Source organism: Lipophrys pholis (genome assembly GCF_963383615.2).
Source record: "Lipophrys pholis genome assembly, chromosome: 5".
Taxonomy (NCBI): Eukaryota; Metazoa; Chordata; class Actinopteri; order Blenniiformes; family Blenniidae; genus Lipophrys; species Lipophrys pholis.
The window spans coordinates 33,778,506-33,797,455 of record NC_137628.1 but is presented as its reverse complement, the minus strand read 5'-3'; the positions used below and the strand labels follow the sequence as shown (position 1 = coordinate 33,797,455).

Genomic DNA, 18,950 nt, shown 5'->3' with positions numbered 1-18,950 from the left:
GTGACGGGGAAGGAGCGGGGTTTAGTGACAGGCGGAAGAGGAGGGAGCAGTGAGGACGGAGTCCGTGACGGACTGCAGTGTGGACCCTGAGGACACCCGTCCGGACCTGAAGACACTGAGGACACCCGTCCGGGCCCTGGGGACAGCTGTCCGGAGCCTTGCGAGGAGCTGTCCCGGAGGTTTTACTGGTTCTCTTCTCGTCCGGTAGCAGAGAAACCGTCTCCAGCCGGCCGTGGTCGCTGCTCAGGTCTTCAGAGGAAACACTAGTCAGGTGGGTCCGCCTGGTTACTGTGATTAAGTACTACCTCTAGGCTTTGCTTTGAACATAAACTGTGAGCAGTTCCTCCCATATAGAAGAACAAAAAAACTCTGTCTTCAACTTCAACGAGCATGCTATGCTAACTCGGGGAGATCTGACAACATTTTTGAGAGACGGCAAATTCAACCAATGAGCTTTAAATATGAGCGCGTGACGTCACACGCAGAGTCAATGGTATCACGGGAAGGCGGGGCTTGCAGGTCACAGTACCGTGCTTGCTGGAACTTCGAGCGTTGATGTTTACAACAGTTGATGGTTTATGCAACCAGGTTAGACTGTCCGCTCTGAAGGAAGACTGACTGTCCTCTCTGAAAGAAGACTGACTGTCCTCTCTGAAAGAAGACTGACTGTCCTCTCTGGAGGAAGACTGCCTGTCCTCTCTGGAGGAAGACTGCCTGTCCTCTCTGGAGGAAGACTGACTGTCCTCTCTGAAAGAAGACTGACTGTCCTCTCTGGAGGAAGACTGACTGTCCTCTCTGGAGGAAGACTGCCTGTCCTCTCTGAAGGAAGACTGACTGTCCTCTCTGAAAGAAGACTGACTGTCCTCTCTGGAGGAAGACTATCTGTCCTCTCTGAAAGAAGACTTGACTGTCCTCTCTGAATGAAGACTGACTGTTTTCTCTGAAGGAAGACTTGACTGTCCTCTCTGAAAGAAGACTGACTGGCCTCTCTGGAGGAAGACTGTCAGTCCTCTCTGAAAGAAGACTGACTGTCCTCTCTGGAGGAAGTCTATCCGTCCTCTCTGAAAGAAGACTGACTGTCCTCTCTGAATGAAGACTGACTGTTTTCTCTGAAGGAAGACTTGACTGTCCTCTCTGAAAAAAGACGGTCTGTCCTCTCTGGAAGAAGACTGACTGTTTTCCCTGAAGGACGACTGACTGTTCTCTCTGAAGTAAGACTGACTGTTCTCTTGGAAGGAGGACTGTCTGTCTTCTTGGATCATAGACTGTCCTCTATGAATGGAGACGGTCCTCTCTGAAGGAAGACTGTCTCCCTTCAGACAGGACTGTTTCTCAGTTCTCGGTGCACATGAAATACTCAGAAGTGATAATTTCTCCTCAAAACTATCTTGTACTTATAGTGAATCTAAAGTCACTTTCTGATACTTTAAAGTCCGTCCATCCATCCATCCATCCATCCATCCATCCATCCATCCATCCATCCATCCATCCATCCATCCATCCATCCATTTTCTCCCACTTATCCGTTTCCGGGTGGAGGAGTGGCGGGGTGGCAGTCTAAGCACGGTCACCCAGATCACATTGCACATATTAAGAACCTTTCCTGTGGGTGGTGAGCCCACGAGAAATACTTTAAAGTGACGTTATAAATTTTACTGGCCGCTTTCGGATACTTTTTAACACGATGGACTTCTGAGAGTTACAGATCACACCCACAAGCTGCAGTAACTAGAATGAGATATCGTATACATCCAAAAGTACTGAGCACATTGTGTGTGTGTGTGCGTGTGTGTAAACTGTAGTATCCAGGCTGTCCTCAGTCTGTGGGGAGCAGATTGAATGTATGGCTGCCAGACATCTTATCGGTGTACTTCTGTTTGTTATTGGGTGGTGTGGGGAAAAAATCAATACTGTGCTCAGGAGAGACTCTAAAATGGTGTGTGTCTGCTTTAAATGAATCACAAGCATACTAGACACTTTTGCGTTTGGTATATTAGTTTGATGCCAATAATCCTTGTGCCTTTAAAAACAACCAGTTTATTTCCCTTTTAACCAATGCTACATTTGCCGAGTTACATATGTAGGCTGTGCCCATTTAAAAAAAATATAAGGCTAAATTTTAAAGAAAACAATCATGCGTTCCAAAGAATCTACCAAACATACACTTCCTTACTTTTTGTAGTTTCATGACATTTTATTTTAAGAAATATAATTCAAATGCTAATATGGCTAAAAGCTAACTTCAAAGGAACTCTTCAGCAAATTTACACACAAACCCTGTGTGTGTGTGTGTGTGTGTGTGTGTGTGTGTGTGTGTGTGTGTGTGTGTGTGTGTGTGTGTGTGTGTGTGTGTGTGTGTGTGTGTGTGTGTGTGTGTGTGTGTGTGTGTGTGCGCGTGTGCGTGTGTGCGTGCAGATGGGTCAGGCACTGTGGAGGCTGCCTCCCAGACAACAGCAGCAGCTTCAAGAAGAGCTCGCAGACCGATTGGCTGACGCAGGAGGCGGAGGCGGGGCCAGGCGGGAGCCAGGTGATCTGATGCTCTAGATTTAGATCACCTGTGATTTGTTTCCATAACAATACATTTACATTAGATAAGTGCTGTGGGTGTGTGTGGGACTTCTCACCTGGTTAATGCATTCAACCTGAAATGGGAAAAGGCTTGGTCAGTGTAATGTTGTTTCGCCGTGAGATTAAATCTTAAAAAAGACTTGAAGTATCATTTCATCACAGTTTTATTCCTGACTATCCCGATGACCTCTGGTATGAAGGGTTAAAGGTGAATCTGTTAAGGGTCAGTTCTGTCTGAAGTGTGAGTATGAGGTCTTTTCTTCTCAGGTGGAGATGGAGAAGCACAGAGACGAGCTCCACAGCACTGCTACGGTCCAGACATCTACCACCTGCTGAGAACACGCAGAGGTCTGTAACGCCGCATTATGTATTGACAGTACGATATGTAATAATGTAATACATTTTCAAGTCATTATGTAATAACAGTACAATATGTAATGTAATACATTTGCTCCTCATTTTGTAATAATCTGCATATCTTGATAAACGTTGCATTTTGTAATAACATATTACAACAGTTATTACAAAATGCAGCTGCTCTCCTTATTTTAATAAAATGTACTAATTTGCAGCATTATGTAATAAATCATTAATATTGCTGCCTTAATGAGAAAAGCCATCCCACCATCAGAACAACATGAAGCTTTCCAGCTTCATTAGGATTTATTAAACAACAACTAGTAGGATGTTTTATTGCTCAGACCGAAATCAAATGGAACTGGAGTCATTATAAAGGAGAATGTGTTCACAAGCTACAAACTAAAGCTACAAAAACAAACATTTATTACATTATTACATACTGCAGCTTTATTACATAATGCGGCGCTACAAGGTATACACACGCACGCACGCACGCACGCACGCACGCACGCACGCACGCACGCACGCACGCACGCACGCACGCACGCACGCACGCACGCACGCACGCACGCTCGCTCGCTCGCTCACTCACTCACTCACTCACTCACTCACTCACTCACTCACTCACTCACTCACTCACTCACTCACTCACTCACTCACTCACTCACTCACTCACTCACTCACTCACTCACTCACTCACTCACTCACTCACTCACTCACTCACTCACTCACTCACTCACTCACTCACTCACTCACTCACTCACTCACGGCCTGACGTCGGTTGCTCCTCTGGCTGCAGGTAAAGAGCAGCACAGGTTCATCGACCTGGAGATGCTTCCTCCAGAGCTGGGCATCACCATCCTGTCCTACCTGAACGCCACTGACCTGTGCCTGGCCGGCTGCGTGTGGCAGGACCTGGGAAACGACGAGTACCTCTGGCAGGGGTAAGAAGGGGGGAAACAGCTCAGCTGAACTCCACTCTCACACTGACGTGTGTGTGTGTGTGTGTCTGTCTGTCTGTCTGTCTGTCTGTCTTGCCAGGCTGTGTAAGTCCACATGGGGACACTGCTCCATCTACAACAGAAGACTCCCCGCTGGGTTCTCCTACAGAAGGTTGTACCTGCAGTTGGATGAAGGTAGCCTGACCTTCAACGCCAACGCTCAGGAAGTAAGTCCAGCTCACACTGTAGAGCCGCACTATGTAATAACGGTGCGGTGTGTAATAATTTAATACATTTTACAATAATGCCACATTTTGCATTAAAATTCTTGAACCCATTTTCTAATAACTTGTTTCATAATACAACAGTTTTTACAAAATGTGGGTTAAATGATTAAATGCACTCAGTGGCACCAACAATCTGGTTTCATTTCTTTAAGAAAATAGAAACGTCTGGAGGAAATACTGATTGTAACTATAAAACTCTACCAGCCACGATGGCAGCTGATGTAAAACATTCTACCTGATATAGATCCTGATTCTACCGTCGCTGTGTTGGCAGGACGTGAGCAAGAGCAAAGAGTGACATAGAATTCTACTTTAACTAACAAGTTATTACAAAATGCAACATTATTACATATTGAGTTGAAAATGTAGTACATAATTACATATTGCACCGTTATTACATAATACAGTGCTACACCCCCTGCAGCGGTCTCCAGCCACGCTTGGTGTTTCTGACGTCCTCGCTCTCCCTCCCCCGTGTGTGTTTGCAGGGCATCGACTACTTCATGTCCAAAGGAATCCTCGTCGATCATCCCACCGAGCTGGCCAAGTTCATTTTTTACACCAGACGGCTCAACTGGAAGATGTTAAGGATTTATCTGGATGAGAGGTTAGCACCAAACAGACTAACCAGTCCACCAGATCATCTTGATGTCTCTATAGAAAGAGCTTCCACTTGTTTTTTCTATTAATGAAGTAAAGTGTGGTACTTCCTTCCTGTTCTGGCTGAGAGCGGCAACGTGTTAATCTGGAAATACAGACAGACAGACAGACAGACAGACAGACAGACAGACAGACAGACAGACAGACAGACAGACAGACTTCATTGTTTGCTCCAAGTGGTGACAGAAACTTTTCTTTAACAAGGCCCCAAACAATAAAATGCAACACATATTTAAACACACTTAAGACACAAGTGCAGACCTAAAGGAAATGTTCAACGGGAACAGGAAACAGCAGCCGTTAAAAAGTTAAAATATATTAATTTAAAAAACATATATACAGACCCTTTCCAAAAAAATAAAATATCATGGAAAAGTGTATTTATTTCCATTCAAAAAGTTAAACTTTCATAGAGTACAGATTCAGAACCCACAATTCAAACAATTCCTAGTATTTATTTGTTTATTTAGACATAATTTGGGCTTCCAGCTCATAAAACCCATGAAAAGAGGAATTCAAACAGTTAGAACACTGTGAAGAGAACCACCATTTACTTCAGTTTTTCCAGGAAAAAAAGGAAAGAAATTAGAATCACATGTAATCAATCAAAATATGGAACTTTCCAAACAATATGTCAGTCTTCAATACTTGTTAGAATCCCTTTGCCTTCATCACTGCCTGGATGCACCGTGGCATTGAGGCCGTCGGCCTGTGGCATTGAGGCAGTCGGCCTGTGGCATTGAGGCCGTCGGCCTGTGGCATTGAGGCAGTCGGCCTGTGGCATTGAGGCAGTCGGCCTGTGGCATTGAGGCCGTCGGCCTGTGGCAGGGGTGTCAAACTCAGATCCTCGTGGGCCACAGCCCTGCACGTTTTCAATGTCTCCCTCCCCTGAATGTCCTGATGGTTCATCACCACATTCAGCACAAAGCCAGATAACGAGCTGCTCATTGCAATCAGCTGTGTTGAAGCTGGGAGACATGCAAAACGTGCAGGGCTGCGGCCCTCGAGGCCTGGAGTTCGACACGTGTGGCCTGTGGCATTGAGGCAGTCAGCCTGTGGCATTGAGGCAGTCGGCCTGTGGCATTGAGGCCGTCAGCCTGTGGCATTGAGGCCATCGGCCTGTGGCATTGAGGCCGTCGGCCTGTGGCATTGAGGCCGTCGGCCTGTGGCATTGAGGCCGTCAGCCTGTGGCATTGAGGCAGTCAGCCTGTGGCATTGAGGCAGTCGGCCTGTGGCATTGAGGCCGTCAGCCTGTGGCATTGAGGCCATCGGCCTGTGGCATTGAGGCCGTCGGCCTGTGGCATTGAGGCCGTCGGCCTGTGGCATTGAGGCCGTCAGCCTGTGGCATTGCCCGGGAGGGATGGAAGTACCCTTTCCTTGATGCTCGCTGTCAGCTCATTTTCCTCTCCATAATACCCCAGAGGGTCTCAGGGGGCTTCAGGTCTGGCCAGTCGGCTGGCCAGTCAAGCACTGTGATGGCACGGGGGCATCAAAGCAGGTTTAGGTGCTTCTGGCGGCAGGGGCAGGGCCAGGGCCAGGGCCAGGGCCAGGGGTCAGGTCCTGCTGGAAGAGGAACTCTGCACCTCCATACAGATCCTCAGCAGAAGGAATCATGAAGTCCTGGGAAACATTCTGCTGGACTGTTGCGGCGACCTTGGATTTAAGAAAGCAGAGTTTATTGCATTGCACTCCAAACCATGACTGACTGTAGAGATTTCACTCTTGACCTCAAGCAGTCTGGGTTCTGTTCCTCACCCGTCTTGGACCTTGATTCCCCAATGAAAGGCACACTTTACTTTCAAGGGGAAAGAGGACCTTGGACCACTGGCCAGCAGTCCAGTCCTTCTTCTCCTTGGCCCAGTTGAGACTCTTCCTCTGTTGGCTCAGGCTCAGAAGGGGCTTGACCCGAGGAACCCCACAGTTGGAGCTTATCTCCCGGATGGTTCTGAATGTGGAGGTTTTTGAAGCTGTGCCTCCTGCTTCTTTCCACTCTTTCTGGAACTCTGCCAGATTCTTGAATCTTCTCTGTTTGATAATCCGCTGAAGCCCACGGTCATCTCTTTCCCTGGTGCCACATTTTGCCCTTCCACTAGACTTTCCATTGCCATGCTTGGACCCAGCGCTCTGTGAGCAGCCAGTCTCCTGAGCTGGAGGGTTTGTGGACCCAGCGCTCTGTGAGCAGCCAGTCTCCTGAGCTGGAGGGTTTGTGGACCCAGCGCTCTGTGAGCAGCCAGCCTCCTGAGCTGGAGGGTTTGTGGACCCAGCGCTCTGTGAGCAGCCAGCCTCCTGAGCTGGAGGGTTTGTGGACCCAGCGCTCTGTGAGCAGCCAGCCTCCTGAGCTGGAGGGTTTGTGGACCCAGCGCTCTGTGAGCAGCCAGTCTCCTGAGCTGGAGGGTTTGTGGACCCAGCGCTCTGTGAGCAGCCAGCTTCCTGAGCTGGAGGGTTTGTGGACCCAGCGCTCTGTGAGCAGCCAGTCTCCTGAGCTGGAGGGTTTGTGGCTTCCCCTTCCTATGGAGGGGATCAGTGATGGTCTTCTGGACAGTTGTCACGTCTGCAGTCTTCCCCATGTTCAACCCAACTGAAGCAATAAATGACACCTGGGGGAACCTGTGCAGGTGCTTTGAGTTTAGTAGATGATTAGTGTGACACTCACTTTAAAACATTCATTCATGCCCGGCAGAATTTGGGCCGATTCCTTCACAGTATTCTAATTTTTTGAATTCCTGTTTTCATGAGTTTTATGAGCTGGAAGCCCAAATTAAGTCAAAATGAACAAATAAATACTTGGAATTGTTTGAATTGTTGAATTGTTTATATATATGTATGTGTGTGTATATATATATATATATATATATATATATATATATATATAAAATACAAATTTTTATGACAAAAGTGGCATGGAGGCCATTTTCAAAGTACATCTCAGAATGTGTACATGAAAATGCAGAAATATAAATGCAATTAAGTTAATAAAGTGACGTTTTGGTTTTAATTAAAATACAGCTGATTGACCAGTATAAAAAAAAAAAAAAAAAGAAGAACATTTTTGAAGAGTGCATCACATGGAGTTACTGTAATCCAGTGGTAGAAGTCAGGGCCCGATTCCAAGTCCCCAGCTCCCAGTTCCCAGCTCCAAGCTCCAAGTCCCCAGTTCCAAGTTCCCAGCTCCAAGCTCCAAGTCCCCAGTTCCAAGTCCCCAGCTCCCATTTCCCAGCTCCCAGCTGCAAGTCGCCAGCTCCCAGTTCCCAGCTCCCAGTTCCCAGCCCCCAGTTCCCAGCCCCCAGCCAAAGATGCAGGTTTGTTTTTGTTTATTTTTGATCGGCCGTTACCCAGTGGGTGTTCAACCATTTCAGTGACCCTCAGATCGGCGCCTATGTCTATGGACCACTTCACAAAACAAATATTATTGGATTATGATTCACACCCCTCTATTGGAGCGACAGACGAGAAAAACCAAGGCCTCTATTTTTGGTTTCTGCAAAGTTCCTCTTTTTCATCCTCTCTGTCATGATGATGAAAGGTGAAGAAAAAATAAATACTGATCAAGTGGTGTGTGTTTGCTCCAGATGGTTAACTGGAGGCGTTTCTGAAGGCAAATGATTCTGAAATAGTGACTAAGCACAAGTAGGACTCTGGCGACTTACTGATGTGTACGACCCACGTATGCATGTTTGATAAATACAGATTATTTTGGTACTTGTGCAGTCTAAATTTAATCCGTAAAACAGAATTTCTATGCACTGATGATAAATAAGGCCCCTGGATTAGTTATAAAAATACTGGAGTAGAAAATGGAGGCTGGAGACTTTGCTGCCTCATGTGTTGAGAAATTGTGTGTGTGTGTGTGTGTGTGTGTGTGTGTGTGTGTGTGTGTGTGTGTGTGTGTGTGTGTGTGTGTGTGTGTGTGTGTGTGTGTTTCTGCAGGAGGGATGTGTTGGATGAGCTGGTGACCCTCCATAACTTCAGTAACCAGTTCCTCCCCAACGCTCTGCGAGACTTCTTCAGACACATCCATGCCCCAGAGGAGCGAGGAGAGTACCTGGAGACGCTCATCACCAAGTTCAGCCACAGGTTCTGCGCCTGCAACCCCACGCTGGTCCGAGAGCTGGGCCTCAGCCCGGGTGGGCACACACACACACACACACACACACACACACACACACACACACACACACACACACACACACACACTAAATATTGTACATAATTTTAAACAAAACAAAAAAAACAAGATCCAGAGTTCCACAGTGCAGCAGTCTGACCAAATCCATGATCCAGTCAAGTGATGAAACAGAGAGAATTACAACACTAATACAGTAAAAGGTGTGATGTAGGGACGTCCTAAAATCTAAGGGCGTGTCCCCTCTTGGACATATTGTAGGACCAGTTGATATTGAAGGAACCAAACACCAAATATGTTATGGTTATTTAAAAGCACATAACTGAACCGATACAAAGATGTATACATTCTAAATACATATATATACATGTATATAGGATCTATATAAAATAATTAATAATAATATTTAATTAACTTCAGGGACCACATACAGTTCACTTTAACCCTGAGTGGACCAGACTGGTAAAATATTACTATAATAACCTTTAAATTTACTCTTCAAAGTTTGTCTTTGTTGTGGTCACAGTGGATGTAATGAATTTATCTATATGTTTGCAAGATCAAACAGTTCGTACTGAAAATGATTACAATCTCAACATAAAGTCAATTTGAATGAAACATTCTGGTGAAAATCCGATGAAATGTAAATAAACCTAGTATAAACCCTCTATAAGCTCCTTGCTTGGTGGGTCCAGACTGGACCTCTTGGTGGGTCCAGACTGGACCTCTTGGTGGGTTCTGGCCCTCGGGCCTTATGTCCTCTGCTGGAAAGAGAAAGTCAAACCTTAGTGTGCTCAGAGGACGCGTGACGTCACAATCATCATCCACCCTGTGTGCTAGGCTCCGCCCCTCTGAGGTCGACAGCGCCACCTGTAGGCGCGACTGCTCATGCTCCAGAGCTACTGGACGCTTGTGAGGAGATCCTCCGTCTCCCGTCTGAACAATCACAACTTAATAAAAGCTGCAAACAGAGTTGGACGGACCTCGCCCCCTCACCCCCCAGTCGTGGCCTCCAGTCCCTTTAAATGCTCTCTACCTGGAAACCACTCAGGTTCCTCTCCAGGTGTCCCTGACCTGGAATCTGCTCTTATCTCACATGCTCATCTGCTAAGAGAACTCGCCTGGCATTAGCATTAAAAAGCATGCCTCCTCCTTCTCCTCCTTCTCCTCCTTCTCCTCCTGCTCCTCCTCCTGTTCCTCCTCGGTCCTGCTCCTCCTCCTCCTCCCCCTCCTGCTCCTCATACCCCTCCTCCTCCTCCTCCTGCTCCTCCTCCTCCTGCCCCTCAGTTCCTGAAAATGAAACATTCTGGTGCAAAATCCAATGAAATGTCAAAACCCTCCTTGCTTGGTGGGACCAGACTGGAGCCTCTTGGTGGGTTCTGGTCCACGGGCCTTATGTTCTCTGTGGCCCTACTGTACTCTCTTTAAGTAAGAGTGACGTCAAACTGGTCCTCCACCCTGTGTGGAGGACCAGTTTGAGGCTCTGCCCCTCTGCGGGGATTTTCGGATCGTTACGTTACAGAGCGGTGCTCAGAGCAGGTGAGCGGCGCTCAGAGCAGGTACTGGACGTAAAGAACCGGATCCCTAAACCCAAAAGGTGACTGCCTTCCAGTTTCTCTCTGTTTTAGCTCCTATTAGCTCCTGTCTCGTCATGGCTTCCCCCTCCTCTCCTCCTAATGTCAGATGTTCAGCTCCACCTCCACCTCAGTTACTGACTCGGGGACCTGTGACCTGGAGCTTTATTGTAGCACTTGAGGCGAGGCTGAGTCAGCTTGAGGAACGTCTCCTCTCTGTCCAGCTTAGGGCTAGCCCTGTAGCTAGTAGCCCCCCGCCAGGTTTAGCTGGAGCGGAGCGTTCTAGCTTAGCAGCGCAGGTAGCTGCTAACTTTAACCCCCCCTCAGTGGCCCCCGAGCAGCCGGGGGAACAGGGCGGTTGGGTGACTGCCAGGGGTAAACGTAGCAGCAAGAAGTCTACCGCCCCCCCCCCCCCGCTACACCCCGCAGGCCTCCGTCAGTGTCTCCAATATGTTTGCCCCACTCAGCAGCACGCTGGCTGAGAAGGACACGCTGGTTATTGGCTCCTCTATAGTGAGACACGTTAACCTAGGACAACCAGCGGCCACAGTTAGCTGCCTGCCTGGGGCCAGAGCAGGCGACATAGAGTCCCAGCTAAAGCTAATGACCAAGAATAAACGGAGATTTAAACGGATTCTAATCCACTGCGGTGGAAACGACGTTCGCCTGAAGAAGTCTGAGGTCCTCAAAGCTAACGGAGAGTCAGTGTGCACATACGCGCGGACCATTTCAGACGAAGTAGTTTTCTCTGGCCCCCTCCCAAACCTCATCAGGGACCAGATGTTTAGCCTCATCTTTTAACCGCTGGCTGTCAGGGTGGTGTCCCAGTAACTCAGTAGGCTTCATTAATAACTGGAAGTCCTTCTGGGGCAAGCCTGGTCTCATCAGGAGGGACGGCATCCATCCCACGTTGGAGGGAGCGTACCTCTTATCTAGAAACAGAGTTAAAAGCTTAGCTCCTCCATCCTGACGTAGCAGAGTGGGGACCAGGCAACAGAGTGGCAGTCCTACACGCCTCTCTGAGTTTCCCTCTGGGCAGTCACCAACCATAGCTAACTTAGTTAAACATCCCATAGAGACTGTGTCTATCCCTCGGACCACCACAAGTATAAAACTATCTAAACCTAGGAAAACTACTTCTAATGACTACAAAAACTTCATCCGTATCAAGTGTGAAACTAGACAAAATCAAGACAAACAAATGAGATGTGGTTTCCTAAACATGAGATCTTTATCATCCAAAGCTCTTCTAGTCAATGATCTGATAAGTGAACACAACATTGATCTCTTTGGATGAACAGAAACCTGCTACGTAAAGATGAGTATGTTAGTCTAAATGAAGCCTCCCCTCCAAGTCATACTAACACTCAAATAGCTGGTGGAGGTGGTGGAGGAGGGTGGAGGCAGCCATCTAGAACTCTCACTTACTAATTAATATTAACCCAAAATCCAACTTTAGTTCTTTTGAGAGTCTGAGCATGACCATGCCACACCCGTCAAATAAAATAGTAAATTCTGTAGAATCTGTAATCATTTATCGTCCTCCTGGACCTTCTTCAACTTTTCTAACTGAATTCTCTGAATTGTTGTCAGATGTAGCCCTGACTAAAGATAAGGTTATCATGGTAGGAGACTTCAATGTTCATGTTGACCTAGAAAATGATAGTTTCAGTGCAGCTTTAGATCTACACTTGACTCTCTAGGTTTCTCTCAGGTAGTAGACGGGCCTACCCAGAAACATCTCCACACCCTAGACCTTATTCTAACTTATGGTTTGAATATAGAGCATCTGACCATCTCTCCTCACTATGATTTCCTGTCAGATCACTTCTTAATAACCTTTGACTTTGTTCTAAATAGTTCTAACCCTCCGGTTAAAGCCGTGTTAACCAGGTCTCTCTCTGATAACATAGTAACTAAATTCAAGGAAAGAATTCCCTCTGCTATAGAATCAGTAGTGAATCTTCCTGACCCGTATACTGTTGCTAGCTCAGACATTGAATACCTAACAAACAGTCTGACAGATATGCTAAAAACAACGCTAGACGACATAGCTCCTCAAAAAATGAGACCGAAAAAACAGGAAAAGTCCTCCCCATGGTTTAACTCATCAACCCGCCAGCTTAAACAACGCTCCCGTAGATTAGAAAGAACTTGGCGTTCAACAAAAACAGAGCTAGATTATATAGCCTGGAAGGATAGCTTCAAAACTTATAAGAAAGCTCTGAGTAGAAGTAGAACTAATTACTACTCATCCTTAATAGAGGAAAACAAAAACAACCCTCGGTTTCTTTTCAGTACTGTAGCCAAACTGACCAAGAACCAAAATAGTGTTGAGCCCACCATTCCTAACAATATATGTAGTGAGGACTTCATGAAGTTCTTTCAAAATAAAATGACAAGGCTTAGGGATAACATCCATTAAACCCTACCGTCCGTTAGCCCCATAACAGAGGAACTGGTTAAACCTAACAGTCATCTGGAATGCTTTCAGCAAATACAACTAGTCCAACTAAACTCCCTTATTTCTTCTGCTAAACCAACTACTAGCCTGTTGGACCCAATTCCTACTAGAATTCTGAAAGAGGCACTGCCACTAATCAATAATTCTATACTGGCAATTATTAACCAGTCTCTAACAATAGGCTATGTGCCAGTACAGTTGGTAGAGCATGAGACTCTAAATCTCAAGGTAGAGGGTTCATGTCCCACGCCAGGCACCACCTTCCTGTGGGCTCTCCACCTTCCTGTGGGCTCTCCACCTTCCTGTGGGCTCTCCACCTTCCTGTGGGCTCTCCACCTGCAGGAAGGTTCTTAATGTGTCAATGTGATCTGGGTGACGGTGCTCAGACTGACACCCCCACCACCTGGGAACAGATAAGAGGGAGAAGATGGATGGAAATGAGGCACTATTGTGTTTAACTACACACGTCATGTTCAGAGCTGTATTTCAACGTGTATGCTGAGAGGGGCGCTGTTTGCCTTAAAATTAGGTAAGCTGCTTTATTCTCTGCAGAAAAAACACATTCAGAAGCAAAGTGAGGAGATTTTAACACCTTTTCAGGTGTTATTGTTACGATACAAGAGATCTGCTGCAGCAAATGTGTCAAACTGCACCAACATCAGGAGAACATCAACAGCTAATGTACTCCTAATATACTCCTGCTATATTCCTACTGTACTTCTGTTTTCATTCTACTGTACTCTTCCTGTACTCCTGCTCTATTCCTACTGAACTGCGATGCTCCTTCTGTACTCCTTGGATATTCCTACTGTGCTCCGCTCCGACCCTCTGCGGTCGACCGCGCAGCCCAAATGTGGTGAAGGTGTGACCTTTAGACTGCGCATGCAGGATCGTTCAGTTATGTTATGGAAGCATGGAAGTGAACCCAGAGTGTACCATGAATTCAATCGTGTAGCACCTACGGCCTGCGCGCAATCTGCGGACATGCAATGCATAAAGCATGGAGGGGCCTTTACCCATAACCTTGTTAGTCCTGTTTGCTCTGTTAGCCCCATTAGCTCTGTTCGCCCCGTTAGCTCTGTTAGCTCTGTTAGCCCTATTAGCTCTGTTAACCCTGTTAGTCCTGTTAGCTCTGTTAGCCATTAGTTATATTAGCCGTGTTAGCTCTATTAGCTTTGGTAGCCATGTTAGCTTTTAGCCCTGTTAGCTCCTCTAGCTCTGTTAGCCATGTTAGCTCTATTAGGACTGTTACTTGCGTTAGCCTTTGTAGCTCCTACAATCATGCCTTCAGTCCAACACTAAACAACAATATTGCATGTTTACCTGATATTTTATGATTTACGTACCAATATAAACCAATATAAGTGGTGAGGAGGAAAGAATGTCATAAATGTGTTGAGAACAGATTGTTCTGGTTAACGGACACATGGGATCAAAGGAAGCAGAGCATCAGATTATTTGTTGTCCAGCCTATCCTCTGTGAAGCATGGTGCGGTATCATCATGGCGTGGGGCTGCTTGGCGGTCTGTGGTACTGATGCATAGAATGTGTGTCTGGAATGATAATATCCGAGACCCTGTTCTGGATGATGAACAAGACTTGGAGGTTCTTTCAGTGCTGCCAAAGACGAAGTATTGTGATATTGATGAATTGGTCCGTTTGGATTTATTTGTCAATATATGGCACATTTCTTGAATAAGTGCAGGTGCCAGCAGTGTGTTTGACTCCAGCTTCCTGTGGTCTCCCTGCAGACGCCGTGTACGTGCTGTGCTACAGTCTGATCCTGCTGTCCATCGACCTCGCCAGCCCGCACGTCAAGAACAAAATGTCCAAGAGGGAGTTTATCAGGAACACTCGCCGAGCGGCGCACAACGTCTCTGACGACTTTGTGGGACACCTCTACGACAACATATACCTGATCGGCCATGTGGCCGCGTAGCTCCGCCTACCTGCCGCGGCCGCACTGCACTGAAGAATGGGAACGAGTGACTGGATTAAAACCCAAGAATGGATTTGAACTTTTGTCACATCCTACAGGGCCCATGAGCAGAAATAGTTCTTAGTAGAAAGGGAAGAGAAACCCTACCACTCCACTGTGAGAGACTGCCACCAAATATTAGTGATGTTAGATTTTATTGAGGAGGCATGAACATGTGGAATGTCTTTCTAACCGAGTCGCTGAAGGAGGACGTTTTGAAGTAGAGCCATGAAGACGAGCTCTGACACTGCACTGACCGACTGCTGATTGGTGGAGGGAGGGGAAGGACCGTCCTCCTCCCGTCCTGTGATTAGAGGGTGAGTGTTCTGCTGGTGACCGCTGGCAGGACGGAGCCCCGGTCCAGGTTTGTTGTTGATACTCCGGGACTTCAGGACGATGCTGACATGAAACCACTGAGACCAGCTGCTGACTCCAGACCTGGACTTTGGAAGAGAATCTCTTTGGGCCTCATGCAAGAACGTCCTCTAATGTTTGTCCACACTAACACTCTCAGGAGGTTCCCGACCTGTCCTCAACCTCAGAGTGTCCGTGTACTCTGAATTCTGCTAGCTCAAAAAGAAAAAAAGAAGAACTATACTGACGCCACGGATTACTCAAAGTCCCTGGAACATCCTGATCTTGCATGAGACCCACAGACTGGACCTGTGAAATGATCCAACGTAAAGCTGAAACACTGTGTAGAATGTAAATAAGAACAGAAGGTAATGTACCAGACGACTACACGTCACTGAGAACCATACAAAGACAACAAACTGAATGTTGAAACTGAAAAGCTGTTTGCCCGCCTCATGGTGGTTCCAATGGGAACCAGAGACTGATGCAGTGAATGTGAATATAAAAACACAAGAACATAGAAAAGTTCCCATTGTGCAGTCAAACCAGCTTTTGTTGTTTCTTCAGGCAGCACTGCATTGAAAACAGACACGACTGTAGTGGAAACCACTGCATGCACTCAGGGACGCGTCAGAAACCATTGTCTGTTAACAGGAGTCCACCAGTACCGGATTCTGTGAGCGGCCAAGTGGGAAAGTTTCTCAGATCAGGAAGTGATTTGAATGTTTTCCAGGGAAACCGTAGCAGTGGTGTCATTGCCACCGTCCTGCTCCACTGATCCACAGCCAGTCAACATTTCTCAGTGTCAACATTTTCCTCGTTGTCTTTGTAGCACGGTTTCTTAAATGTTGACTTCATCATTTTTGCACATGGTCACTTTGTTTTCAGCCCAAAACAAAGTTGTTCAATTCAGACGGATTCTTTTCAGAAGTGTCTGATAGAGCAACCGTCCCAGGCTGGCTGAGCGGCGGTGAAGGTTGTGGTAAAGTGACAAACCTCTGTGGCGTGTGAGGCTCTTCCACTTAAAGTTAAACAACCGTCATTATATGTTTTTAATATCAGTGCAGGATCAATTTTATTGTTTGAGAGAAAATCAGCTTCCACTTATTTCACTTGTTGAAGTCATGTCATCTTTCCAAATATGAACAAGACGAGGTTTAAAAGAAATCTGAGGTCTGCAACCTTCTGCTCTAGAGCAACACTGACTGCAGCCCCTCTGTAGTGACTCTGTAATGAGTACATCCCCTCTGTAGTGACTCTACAGCCCCTCTGTAGAAACTACATCCCCTCTGTTGTGACTGCAGTCCCTTTGTAGTGACTCTACATCCCCTCTGTCGTGACTGTAATGACTACATCCCCTCTGTAGTGACTGCAGTCCCTTTGTAGTGACTCTACATCCCCTCTGTCGTGACTGTAATGACTACATCCCCTCTGTAGTGACTGCAGCCCCTTTGTAGTGACTACAGCCCCTCTGTAGTGACTCTACAGCCCCTCTGTAGTGACTCTACATCCCCTCTGTCGTGACTGCAATGACTACATCCCCTCTGTAGTGACTGCAGCCCCTTTGTAGTGGCTACAGCCCCTCTGTAGTGACTACATCCCCTCTGTAGTGACTCCACAGCCCCTCTGTAGAAACTACATCCCCTCTGTTGTGACTGTAATGACTACATCCCCTCTAGTGACTCTACAGCCCCTCTGTAGAAACTACATCCCCTGTCATGACTGTAATGACTACATCCCCTCTGTAGTGACTACATCCCCTCTGTAGTGACTACATCCCCTCTGTAGTGACTCTGTAATGACTACATCCCCTCTGTACTGACTCTGTAGTGACTACATTCCCTCTGCAGTGACTCTACAGCCCCTCCATAGAAACTACATCCCCTCTAGTGACTGTAGTGATTCTACTGCTCCACTATAGTGACTCTACATCCCCTCTGTAGTGACTCCACAACTCCTCTGTAGTGACGTTGTAGCTCGTCTGTAATGACTCTACAGCTCCTCTATAGTGACTCTAAAGCTCCCTTATAGTGACTCTACAGCTCCTCGTAGTGACTCTACAGCCCCTCATAGTGACTCTAAAGCTCCCTTGTAGTGACTCTACAGCCCCTCTGTAGTGACTCTACAGCCCCTCTATAGTGACTCTATAACCCCTCTGTAGTGATTCTGCAGCCCCTCTATGGGGACTCTCCAGCCCCTCTATATGGAATCTACAGCCCCTCTATAGGGACTCTACATCCCCTCTATATGGAATCTACAGCCCCTCTATAGGGACTCTGCAGCCCCTCTATAGGGACTCTACAGGTCTTCTGTAGTGACTCTACAACCCCTCCATCAAGCTCTGATAAAATCACATGTACAAACATATTTATCCTCTTTTTATTTATACTTGAACCTCTGACTGTCTGCATTTCTAAAGAAACAGCATTAAAGGCTCTTATTATGTAAAATCCACTTCCTAGAGGTTCTCCAGCAGTACTAATCGTCTCCATACCTGGACGGACGTCCCAGAAGTGAAGACAGTCTGTCCTCTCTGTCCCTGGCTTGTTCCAGGTTTTTGTGTGGGCGGAGCCAGTCCAGTTCACACAGACACAGCAGATTCTGAATGCAGCTCCTATGATCCAATATTCAAATGAGGAAAATGAAGGAGGAGCTAGAAACTTAGAATACTGAAGGTTTCTGGAGCGACCAGACCAGGAGGAGGAGGAGGAGGACAGGAGGAGGAGGAGGAGGAGGTGAACAGGAGGAGGAGGAGAACAGGAGGAACAGGAGGAGGAGGAGGTGAACAGGAGGAGGAGGTGAACAGGAGGAGGAGGAGAAACGTTGGCGGATAAGAGACCTTTAAAAGCGAAAACTGATAAAAATGTCTGCAATTTCTAGAAGCCGCTGATATGATCTAAAACCACTGAAGGAAACTTGTTAGCAGCATGAAGAAGAGAAAAAACCACCCTTGTGTGGCGTTCAGGGCAGAAACGTCCACTAGGGGTCACTTTTTCCACTTAATTTCACCGTAACTTTCACTGTATTGACTCAAATAGCAGGATTTCTGCTGAGGAAGTTACTTTTACATACTATTTAACAATTTGATTTCAACATTTTCACTTGGTCAATAATACCCTGTTGGTGGCTGTTTCATCCACTAACTTTACAGCTGTAAAATATACTGGATAAATATTTCTTTCAAGGTTTTTTGCATAAATCTGTTCATCAATCTCGGTCCTAATCAAAACTACCAAAAATTAAAAAATATGTTTTTACAGCTGTAAAGTTAGTGGATGAAAACAGCCACCAACGCCACCAAGGGGAGTTTTTTTTAAATCTGATGCTGCACAAAAACAAAAACTTCAATGTCAATTATAAAACTAATCTTTGACATTCCCAACACTGTGATAACATGGAATACATTTCTTGTCTCTGATCATTTATTATATTGATAATAGGTCGTTTTGTGTTTTTCCCCTGCAAAAATCAGTGACCTCCTCTTCTAAATCAGCATTTAAAGGGTTAATTTAAAATAAAAAAATTTAATAAAATTTTAATATTTGGTAGTTTTGATCAGGACTGAGGTTGATGAACAGATTCATGCAAAAAAAACCTTGAAAAAGATCTTCTTCCTATATATTTTTCCAGCTGTAAAGTTA

The 18,950-nt window shown here is 46.3% G+C and overlaps 1 protein-coding gene across 2 annotated transcripts; it reads left to right on the top strand.

Annotated features, from left to right (window-relative positions):
* The first annotated feature begins 23 nt into the window (after window positions 1–23).
* On the top strand, window positions 24–17,762 carry fbxo8 (F-box protein 8). 2 transcript variants are annotated; one of them, XM_080463250.1, is made up of 8 exons: window positions 24–271; window positions 2,416–2,527; window positions 2,836–2,916; window positions 3,728–3,872; window positions 3,970–4,096; window positions 4,645–4,763; window positions 8,744–8,940; window positions 14,729–17,762. In XM_080463250.1, the coding sequence occupies exons 2-8, from the start codon at window positions 2,416–2,418 to the stop codon at window positions 14,914–14,916; spliced, it is 969 nt and encodes a 322-aa protein (XP_080319376.1). In that variant the 5' UTR covers window positions 24–271; the 3' UTR covers window positions 14,917–17,762. The 2 variants fall into 2 exon arrangements, with proteins under 2 accessions (XP_080319376.1, XP_080319377.1); XM_080463251.1 differs by having other exon boundaries at window positions 125–266.
* Window positions 17,763–18,950: the final 1,188 nt, after the last annotated feature.

Coding starts and splice junctions, on each gene's coding strand:
- fbxo8 (XM_080463250.1), top strand. CDS start 2,416: ATGGGTCAGGCACTGTGGAGGCTGCCTCCCAGACAACAGCAGCAGCTT. Junction 2,528..2,835: donor CGGGGCCAGGCGGGAGCCAG/GTGATCTGATGC, acceptor TTTTCTTCTCAG/GTGGAGATGGAGAAGCACAG. Junction 8,941..14,728: donor AGAGCTGGGCCTCAGCCCGG/GTGGGCACACAC, acceptor GTCTCCCTGCAG/ACGCCGTGTACGTGCTGTGC.